At 38.5% G+C, this 11,710-nt stretch overlaps 1 protein-coding gene across 1 annotated transcript; it reads left to right on the top strand.

Annotated features, from left to right (window-relative positions):
* Positions 1 to 8,170: 8,170 nt before the first annotated feature.
* On the top strand, positions 8,171 to 11,447 carry LOC122652985 (cytochrome b561, DM13 and DOMON domain-containing protein At5g54830). Its single transcript, XM_043846889.1, has one exon. It carries the CDS (start codon positions 8,441 to 8,443, stop codon positions 11,177 to 11,179), a length of 2,739 nt encoding a protein of 912 aa, XP_043702824.1. The 5' UTR covers positions 8,171 to 8,440; the 3' UTR covers positions 11,180 to 11,447.
* Positions 11,448 to 11,710: the final 263 nt, after the last annotated feature.

The raw sequence follows: 11,710 nt of genomic DNA, 5'->3' as shown, positions 1-11,710 counted from the left end.
TCTTGTGTTGGTTAATTAGTGGGAACTCATCCCCCTTCACAAGAACACATCTGGTTAAAAATATATGGTTATCTCATTGTAGATAGAAAGAAATGTAATGTTGGAAGAATGATTTAATGATAAGGTAATCAACTTGCTCATCTCATTTTCAGACAATCTACATTCATTTCTTGTAGATTATTGATATTTTGGTATGTTAAATGATAATCTTAGAGATGTTATATAGCATATTATATTATTGTGTTTATTTTTGTTCATAAAATCATGATATTATTTTGTTTATTAGGTGGTGAATGCATGTTATATAATGAATATATGTCCGTTTTTTTAAAAGTATTATTGCCGTCTATGCCGTATTAAACGCATACCGTATTATTACCGTATGCGTTTTATGAAGCCGGATTTTTGAAAAGTATTATTACCGTCTAGTCCGTTTAATTGCCATACATATCCATTCCCGTTCAATTGCCGTTCCCAAACTTACTAACTAAGTTTCTGCCAGAGGTAAAGGAGATTATGTTTTTTTGCATTGCAGAATGGACAGATTAGATTAGGACAGCCTTAGAAATTGATGATTCAGGTTGGCAAAGTCACAAACAGTTAAAAAAAGCAAAAGAAATACCCTACTAATATTTATTCAGATCCCTACTTAATCTCACTTAGTAGTTCAGAACAGCAAGGACTCTCTTAAATGACTACTAGGAGGATCTATTGAAACTAAAAATTACCAAGTTCTTAATTACTTATCCATTTTCCAAAAACTAATAAGAAATAAAGAAAAACTGCTGTCACTTTAACCGAGATGTTGCATTGATGCAACAAGCCCCCCCTCCTTGCATGGGAATCATAAGGGACTAAGACTAAAATCTGTTGGACACTTTTAAAGCTTCTGCTTTGTTTCTTCTCAGTTCTCTAGTTGAATTAGGATACTGTTACCACCACCCCAGGGGCCTATGTTTAGAACTTCTATTGTTCTCAGAATTTGGTTGTTAAGCTTTAATTAAGAGTTGTGATTGGATTAAGATTTTCTTATGAAGATGTACTTGACCCATTTTGGCCACAGTTTTACTGAATAAATGGATTCATGGTGCAAGAGATGGATTCCTCCGATTTTGTTATGTTCTTGTCTTTTTCTCCTCTTGAATGAATTTCAAGACTCTAGTTGTTCCATAATTGTTTGACATGTGCTCCATATCTCGGCTCACTCATGTCCATTTAATGGTTTTGCAGTGAAGAGAGGGTGTTGCAGCCGATGCAGCTGCTTCAGCTCTTGTTGTCAAATAGATATCATGACAACCTTACAGCCTCTGCTGAAGAAATCCTTGGCCCATGTTGGGCTTGCTTGAGGACTCAATGAAGATGCTAAGTTTATTGAGAAGCACACAGCACAGTTGTGTGTTGTCAGAGGACTGCAACCAGCCAAACTGTGTTAAACTGGTCCGAGCACTTTGTGCTGATCACAATCTTAGTTTGATAACTGTCCCAAGTGATAAAACTCCTGGTGAGTGGACTGGTGTAAGTAAAAAATCCTTACCTCTTGTGTATCTGTGATTCATTTTTGCAAGCTTGAGATCTCTTGGCTTTGTACTAATGTTTAAGTGATTGCTAGTTGCCTGTTCATTTTCCTAATTTATAATCTTGTCCTGAAATTTTCATGATATCTACTCAATAGATTTGTCGTTTTCTCCTCATAGAGTTATGCAAGATTGAATCAGAGGGGAAGGCAAGGAGGTTGTGGGTTGCTCTTGTTTTGTTGTGAAGGTAGTAGGAACAGATAAATGGAGGTGAGAAAAACTTCAAATAATTGTGGTCTTCGTGTTGTCCAGGAGTATTTGAAGTCACACTGCATGATTGTAGTACTAACAGAAGCTATATTGATGAGTAATTACTGGGTTTAGAGCCTCTTTCTCAGGATCTTTTCTTCCGCTTTTTCTTTTCAATTTGATCTTGTCATGGTTTAAGGGATCTCTTCCTTTAGGGAGATTTGTGATTTGATTGTTTGCAAATTTTATTGGAGAACCATTCAGCAGTCCTTGTGGTACCCTGTCTATGTATTGAACTATCAATCTGAATGGTAGGTTTTTGGAACCCATATATTAGACTGCATCGACAAAAGAATAAGTTTTATTGGATAGTTTGAATCATTTCATCAGTAGACATTTTAGAAGGCTAAGAAAACATTTAGTCATTAAGGAGAAGATCATAGATCTATCTCTTAAATATGAACCAATAACTCAGTTTAGGTTGGGTTTTGTGACATTTAACAGGTCTGCTGTAATTGAGAGGATTACCCAGAATCCACCAAAAAAGCCTATATTTTGAAGGATTGGAGGTTGAGGAAGGCAGAGAATATATTGATATTCTTTATCATCCGAGAATGCAAAATCGACCAAGAATGCATTCCTAGAATACATAACAAACGCAGCCTAAGTTTTCCTGTTATTGGTAGTAGTAGAGGTCCATTCAGCATGGTATTATGGAGTTGTATTAGGATCAATATTGAGTTTAAATAACAATGTGTAGGGCTTTCTTTCCAATGGTTGCAGTGAAACCCTGAAACAGGGAAAACAGAGAATATATCTCAATCCTATTCCTTTAGAACCCCAATTACCATTCGATGGAAGCAAGAGTGAAGAGAACTTAAAACAAAACTTAGATTGTAAATCCCCCCCCCCCTAGCACACACTTTCTCTCCTTCATATGTTTCGACTAAAATAAAGATCTAAGTGCATTAATGTTCAATTCTAAAATGGGCTTTGAGAACCACCATTAATCGAAATTGGGGTTGATCAATTTTGATTTGCATCAGTCGATTTCCACCTATTAAATCCATGGGGAAAGTTTTCCTTGACCCCATCTGTGGTGAAGGGATCCATGGCTGCCCCCTATTTATGAATGATTGAAAATACCATCACTGCAGTCAAGGGATCCATGGCTTAAGGAAAACTCAGTCCTAAATATATAGGTGTGTTGACCCAAAACCTTTTCCTTTATTTATTTATTTATTTTTTATTTTTGTTTGTTTTTTTTGGGGGGGACAGGGGATTGACTTATTCACAAGATTTAAAAGAGACTGGCAGGACAATACTCCCATGGCGACTTCCTTGCTACAATGGATCAAAACAAGTTAATGAGTTTAATTTGTGCAGGATGGTCGTATATTTTTTTGTTAGATGAAAGATTTTTGTTAATAGTTGCAGGGTATATTACAGCCACCACTTTTTTGGAACTAGAAATATTCAATATTAGGATGGGCATAGACCATGCTGCCAGCATAGGGTTGAAGATAAAAGAAGTGTGGTGCTCCAACCAAAAGATCACTGATGTTCTTCCATCTCCAACTAGTTTGCCTTGGCCTTGGTATCTTATTAAAGACTTGTTATATATAAGTAATCTAGATCCAAGTATCTCTTATGATAAGATTAGGAGATAAATTTCGTATGGCAATTGCGCTTAACCTAGCTATATATGCGCAAGCCAAACACTATGTATATATTTCACTTTTCTAATTCCAAAGTTTTTTTACTATAAAAAAAATGTTAATGAGTATTTTTTTTTTTTTTTTAATGAGAAACCAACTATAGCATTAAGGATCCCACGGAGGAAATGCTCTAGTTAGAGAACGACAATAATGAGGTGGGGTGGGATCCTAGACTAGATGAGGAACATGATGTCTCCAACTTGAAACCTCCTTGGGGCTAGGCTATTCTGCACTAGCCTTAAGCTAGTTGTCCTCGCAATTTAGAATATGTTATTACTTGAAATCAGAGGTGGATTCATTCTAGGGAGACCAACGACTAAAGAAATCTTCTTACGGAAGTGATTAATGAAAAATTTTAAATAACACGAAAAAAGATCTTCATATTTTCTTTATTGACTTATATGATGATATTGTTAGTATATTGATAATTTGGTGAGTTCCAGAAAAACTTTATAATATTATTCTCATTAAATAAATATGATTAATTATTGTTTTGGTACATAATATTAATAAGGGAAAGAGTTCCTATGTTGTGAGTGTCGGGAAATCACTCATGTCACACCAATGGCGGCATAGGAAACAATACATCTACATGGGCTCACTTGACCAAGAGAGGAAAGAGAAAAAAAATATATATATTATAAGAGGTTGTATGGGTTTTTTACAATTTTAGCTATTAATAAACATTAGGAAGCACCTTAAATGGATGTGGGCATATATACAACAACAACAACAAAAAAAAAAAAAAAAGATGTGAGCGTATCTACAAAATCTCTCTCTCTATATATACTACTATGGCATGAACACTTAGATAATATTTAAAAGGAAATTGTTTTAAGGGTTTTGTTTGGTATAACTATGGTTGGTTACACTAATTCACTAAGTTTGTCATCATGACGATGTTGCCTACATATATAAACCAATGATCATCGATTCAAACTCAACCTCATAATGATTTTTTGTACTACAGGCAATACTCTCTTGTTTTTTATATGTCATGTAAGCTGGTGACTTCTCATTATCATCATCCATGGTTATTCGTAGATTATTCATTGTTTTAATACACGGCTGATTTATTGGATTTCAATCTAAAAATAAAACCTCCAGTTTTTAAGCCAACATAGGTTTCGTTGATTAGCCATTAATGAAATTTTTCCTAGAAGTCCAAATATCTTGCCCATAGCATCTTGAATCTCTCTTCACCATTCCTTCGCCATGGGCATCGATACTGTCAGACGCCCAAGGGGAGGGGTAGTTTTGATGACTCTTGTCTCATCACATGGTCACATCACCAGTCGTAAGGGGATTCTTCCTACCCCACTGGTGAAGGAAAACTTCCACTTAGTATCTTTGTAAGGCTGAAATTTTTGAGACATAATGCAAACAACATCATCAATCGATCGAATTAATTTTAATTCAATCCCATCTTCCATATCAGAGATACAAAGGAATTTATTGGATTCAACTTTTGTAATTTTTATGCAATTTCTATCAACCACTCAAAATATAAAGATAAATATTTTCTAACATGATGGATCATACTATAGAGATGAGTTTGAAAATTTGACATGTGGCTTAGTCCAAGGGAAGGGTTTTTCCATCCAATGGTTACATCCCAAAGTGATTGTTTTTCTTAAACACAGTTAGGTAGATTACACAATCAACTTGAACATCATGGGGATTGCATTACCAATTTTTAATTATTATAAGCTAATGGGAATTGATACCTCCACCTAGAACTGTGGAATCTAATTCTATGAGGTGCTAAATTAGTTAGTAACCTTAACAAAAATTTAATTATGGAGAAAAGTTTTCTATGAGGAAGTGTATCGCCCACACCCAAACACAGTTGGGGGTGGGGGGAGAGGGCGAAATGACCACCCGCCCCCAAAGGCGGAAATTTGTCCACTGTGATGCTTCCATGTGTGTTCTCATTGGCCCTGCATGCACGTAGGGGTCACGCTCCCCCATAGAGAACTCTTACCATTTAATTATTTACCAAAAGTCATAATTGTAATTAGCTAATTGGACCACTTATCATTATCAAATTAATTTTTTTATGGTTGTTTAGGCTCTCACGATTAGGGGTAACAATGGCGATTTGAGTTGGATCACCCCTTACTCTAACCTGAATCAAATTAGAAAATCGCTAGGTAATTAGTTTGACTAATCACTCCTTGACTGGTCCAATCCGATTAAGTTGGTACTTATTATAGGTCAATTTAATAGAATTGAATATTTGCATAATAAAATTCTTGAAATGAATAAAAAAAGAACCAAGTTTTCATTAATCCTAGGTTTGAATGTGATTCCTAGAAAATTAGAAAAGGCATTTCGAGCATTCGATTAGTATTGGGGAGTCATTTAGGAGATCGGTGGATTTCCCTTTACTCATGGTGGAAAACTTTCTCCATATATGAAAGAAAAACTTAGGAAAAGTAACACCAACAAGCAACAAAATAAAAAAAAAGGACCAAGTTTCCCTCTTCCCTCCCACGGTGAATGGGATCTCATTAATTGCGGGGCGGGAAAGGGTATCGTGAGGGTATTTTGGAACATATTAAAACCCTAGGAGGGGTTTGTGAACTCAAGTCCATAAAAAAATGTACGCTTATGTGTAATGAATAAAAATTTCTTTTCTCAAATCTTGAGAGAGAAAGAGGGGATAAAGGAAGTGAGGAAAAGCAATGAATTACATGTTACCCTTAAAAGGTAATAATAGAGTAACAAGGTAAGGCAACCTATGTTAGTTACAAACCATAAAGATCACTGAATTGCAATCTTATATCTCTGTTACTTAGATTTTGGGCTTCACTCTTCTCTATTTACTCCAAGAGTCACAAGTAGAAAACTATGAAGAAAGGCTAAAACTGAAGGGTGAAAACTAGAAAGGGAAACCTCCAAATAGTAACATTTGGGCTTTTAATCATTTAAGTCTTGCCTTATGAATGCTTTTTAGTTAAACCTCCAAATAGCAACATTTAGGCTTTTAATCATTTAAGCCTTGCCTTATGAATGCAGCCGGTTGGGTTTTGTCACCCCCATTCATAGGTTCAAGGGTCAAAACGTCTCACACATCGATAATAATATAGGAGTAGATTCTCTAAGCGAGTGGCACAGAGGAACGCACCAATAAGATGCAACAGAATGATTTCGTAAATGGGAAGGTAAGGACTAAGGAGGTCATTGCATGTGGAGAGAGAGAGAGAGAGGTGCTAAGTGCTAACGTTCTCTCTCATGGCAGCTCAGAGAAACTTTTTCCAATTAAATATTTAAAAAAGGGAAAGAGTTCTCTCAACATGGAGTGTTTCCTCTCGTTGTTTCCAAATATAGTTTTTTGAAAGAAGGTTCGTGGTGGGGGAGTGTACCATCCACGTCAGATATAGAGGGGGCAAAATGACTACTCCGTCCCCCATGAAAGGTAAAAATCGCATCTCTATGATGCCAACACGTACACTCATTGGGCCTCATGCGCATAGGAGCCATGCTCTCCACATAGAAATAGAACTCCGGCCCATAATTTTTATTTATTTTTAAAGAGAGAAGAATAAAAATATTAGTATGTAAGTAGGCATAGGAACATCTCATGATCAAACTCATCAAAGAGATTTTTCCTTTAAAAAAACACAAAAGTCAAAATTATTATTTAAGAACTTTAGGTTTCCCAAGAGGGAGTGGGAAGAAATCCTTACTCGACTTATATCGGTTATTATGTTAAGAGGGCATGGGAAAAAGTCATTACTCGACTTAAATCAGATGATTGTTGTCATCTGATCAATCCGGCATTTGTGGAGGAAAGAGATCTACGTGATGGGAACCACTAACTAACCTTGGGACCCACACACTTGGACTTGAACCACCCCTGTACATGGTAGAGAGCAAAAAACCTACGTACCGGTTTTACTAGTCACCGATATTGATACTGTGCCGATACTATATCAATAGCATGATACGGATAAGGGGTAAAATGATCAGAAAATTCAAATTTTAAAGAAGATTTAGGGGTAATTTTATCCGATACAGTCGATCCAGGCCGAGGTTGTATCGATATCGTATCGATTTTGCAGGTTATCGATACCCATTCCGATATCGTGCATTAAAATCATGAGATTATGTCTTTAAAAAATAGAAAATCCTCTCTGATGCTCTAATCTGGCGGTGCACTAAGTGTAGGCCTGTGAGTTTCGACATGTGAAAGATGCGACATCCAACAGTGCCGGGCTCAATAAGAAAGAAAAAACAAAAAACCCAATAAAATTAGATGAAGCTTCTTCCACATGTCAAGCTCTCAGGACCGCATTGCTGCGCACCACCATAATCCGTCTCTCTGTTGGATGTGTGTGAGGTGCGCGCATGTTCCGCAGCATCCATATATTCTTTTGGCCTCCAAGAATATTCTTGTACCCTAAAATATAATGGGTGGAACATGTGTCTACAGCTGAGTATGCGCGCAGCGTGCACATACTTGCAGCGGAATCAGGTTCGGTAGAAGCGGAATCTCGCAACCCAATCATTACGTGGCAACATCACTCGCTCATTCACTCTCTATCAGATGCGACCAAGTGGGCAACCAAAAGCTTTGTCATTGTGTTTAACGAAATTACTAAACTAACCTCTATATGAAACGTGTACACTAGGCAAGGAAACCCAAAAAAATAAGCAAGGTGGGCTTCCGCGTGGACCCCGAGTTTTCGGCGTTCTCGGCACAGTGGTCGCCGCACCAGAGAAAGTGCAGACCCGCGAACTTTCCTCCTCCCACCTGATACGTTTCGAAACTTTCTTGTTCACTTCAAGAGCTCTCTGAATCTCTCTAGCTTCGCTCTTTTTCGAAAGTTATTGACTCTCGATACTTCTCACCAAATGTTAAAGTTTCTATCTTTTCCCTTGCAGCATCTGATCTAAATGTAGTTAAGAGAGACATTTGATCGGATTTATATCTGTTTGTGGATCGCGTTTCCAATGGCGGTTAAGTTTGGGTTTTTAAGGTTTGGATCTTGTTTGTTCTTCTATTCGTATTTGTTGTTTGTGTTGTGCAATGCTGATTCGAGTGGAAGCTGCTCCAAGAATAGTTCTCTGGTGGGATACGAAACGGAATTTGTTATGGTTCAGCACCAGCTGAGAGGGGTGATTAGGTTGATTGATAATTGTTCGTTTAATGTAAGCGAATTTGATATGATGGAGGGATCTGATGTTCACTGGTGGGGTGCCCTCGGCGATAGTTTTGAAAATTTGACGATGGGGTTCGTGATCTCTGATGACAAGTTGAATAGGACTTATAAAAACGATAGTTTTGTAGTTCATCTGAAGAAGAATGTTACGTGGGATCAGATCAAAGTGGTTGCTGTTTGGGACGAGCCAACTGATTCGGATTTTGGTCATGCTTTGCTTGGAAGCTCTGGAAATGATACAGAGTCTTCGACTCCTGATTTAGCACCGGCTTCATCGATTGCAACCAATTCGAGTACTGCGAAGAATAGGGTTTACAAACAGCCGACGATGTTCGATAACTGCAGGACGCTCGCAAAGAAGTACCGTCTCAGGTGGTCGTTGAGACCCGAGGAGGATTTGATCGATATAGGTCTTGAGGCAGCTCAAGGCTCTCAATACTATATGGCTTTTGGCTGGGCAGATCCGAAGTCCTCTTCTGGGCCAATGCTTCATGCTGACGTTGCTGTGACCGGGTTTACGGAGGAAGGTATGCCTTTTGCTGATGATTATTACATTACCAAGTACAGTGAATGCTTACTGAGCAAGGACGGCACAGTCCAGGGCGTTTGTCCCGACACCATCTACGAGGGATCTGATCCCATTGGATTGGTGAACAACACCAGGTTGGTTTATGGTCACAGGAAGGATGGAGTGTCCTTTATTCGTTATCAGCGGCCTCTCAAATCAGTTGACAAGAAGTATGACGTACCTGTGAATCATACCAACAACATGACTGTGATTTGGGCTCTAGGATTGATAAGGCCTCCTGATGCTCTCCGTCCATATTACCTTCCCCAAAACCATGGTGGTCCTCGGCTTGTGTCTTATGGATACCTGGTTCTCAATGTTTCAGAGCAGGTGAATGATTGCTTTGGACCAATAGAGGCAGAAGACAGGGAGGATCAGGATCTTATTTTTGCAGATGGAAAGACCCCACTGGTTGTTGTCACAGGCCCAGCATTGCACTACCCAAATCCTCCCAATCCTTCCAAAGTTCTCTACATTAACAAGAAGGAGGCTCCTGTATTGAGGGTAGAAAGGGGGGTTCCAGTAAAATTTTCTATACAAGCTGGGCATGATGTTGCACTCTACATTACTTCTGATCCAATTGGTGGGAATGCAACCTCCAGAAACAAGTCTGAGGTTATCTATGCTGGAGGACCAGAAGCTGAGGGAGTTCCAGCCAGTCCTATGGAGTTAGATTGGATTCCTGATCGGAATACTCCAGACCAAGTTTATTATCACTCACTGTATGAAGAGAAAATGGGCTGGAGAGTTCAGGTGGTTGATGGTGGGCTCTCTGATATGTACAATAACAGTGTTATTCTGGACGATCAGCAAGTTACTTTATTTTGGACATTGTCAGATAGTTCAATATCCATTGCTGCACGGGGTGAGAAGAAAAGTGGTTATCTGGCAATAGCTATTGGTAGCGGAATGGTGAATAGCTATGCCTATGTTGGTTGGATTGACAACAGTGGCCAAGGTCGGGTAAGCACTTACTGGATTGATGGAAAGGATGCCCTGAGTGTGCATCCAACTAATGAGAATATAACATATGCAAGATGCAAGTCTGAAAATGGCATCATCACTTTTGAATTTACTCGTCCCTTAGATCTTTCCTGTAGCCGAAGCGACAGACCAGAATGCAACAATATTATTGATCCAACGACTCCTCTTAAACTTGTTTGGGCCATGGGTGCTCGGTGGTCAGAAGACCATCTAAGTGAGAGAAATATGCATTCTGTTACAAGCAGTAGGCCCGTTCGAGTGATGCTTATGCGTGGGTCAGCAGAGGCTGACGAGGATTTACGACCTGTTTTGGCTGTACATGGGTTTATGATGTTTGTTGCTTGGGGTATCCTGCTTCCAGGTGGAATATTGGCAGCTAGGTACTTGAAACATTTGAAGGGTGACGGGTGGTACCAGACTCATGTCTATTTGCAGTACTCAGGTTTAGCAATTGTTCTACTTGGCGTTCTTTTTGCTGCTGCTGAGCTACGAGGTTTCTTCATTAACTCTGTACATGTTAAATTTGGAGTTACTGCTATAATTTTGCTCTGTATACAGCCAGTGAATGCCTATCTAAGGCCTAAAAAACCTGCTAATGGAGAAGTATCGTCAGGAGGAAGAGTCCTTTGGGAGTATATCCATGTGATTGCTGGGAGATGTGCTATTGTTGCTGGGATTGCAGCACTTATTAGTGGGATGAAGCATTTAGGAGACAGATATGGTGGTGAAAATGTTCATGGACTGAGTTGGGCTTTGATAGTTTGGTTTTTGCTGGGTGCATTATTAGTTGTGTGCTTAGAGCACTCTGAGATAAAGAGAAGGAAAAGAGACCGAAGCATAGGTAAAAGCAATTGGGTGTTGGGGAACACAGAAGAAGATGATTCTACTGATCTTTTACCCTCACACAGAACATTTATGGAACAAGAGTCGCATTCTTCTGAAAGAATGGAAGTACAACTAGAACCTCTTAGCAGATAGGCCTGTAGGTTGTTTTATTTACTTGGGACAAGTACTTTTTATTCTTCAATCATGAAAATTTTCCTACGTGTAGAGGCCTTTGTAGCCTTGTGGATCCTTCTGAGAGAATATTTGCATATCAAGGATTAGGGTTTACTCAATTGATTATCTATAACAGGTTTGTCGTCAAGAGTATTAACCCTGTAACATGTAATTTGTATACCTGATACATTTTTGGTACAGCAGAATATTAATTGCATTATGAGAGTATTTTTCATGTTTCAACTCATATGAGATCATGCTTGACTGTTGATAAAGGAGCTCAGTTTAAATTTCTGGAATAAACTTAATCTAATCGATTAAGCCCAACACTAGCTAGGTTTCAAAATCCTACCTGTTAAAGTTGCTGTTTATGTTTCATACTTACTGTCTATTCTCCTTATTGTCTACATAGGGTTAAGTGGCTTGTTATCTATTAATAAACATTGTCTCCCATAGTAGGGTTAAGGTCTCTCTAACCGTGAGCTCGTTGGTACTGCTTATTGCTGTCCT

This window comes from Telopea speciosissima, chromosome 2, assembly GCF_018873765.1.
Source record: "Telopea speciosissima isolate NSW1024214 ecotype Mountain lineage chromosome 2, Tspe_v1, whole genome shotgun sequence".
In the NCBI taxonomy this organism is placed as follows: domain Eukaryota; kingdom Viridiplantae; phylum Streptophyta; class Magnoliopsida; order Proteales; family Proteaceae; genus Telopea; species Telopea speciosissima.
Note: the sequence above shows the minus strand (reverse complement) of the source record. Positions and strands in the feature narration are given on the sequence as shown.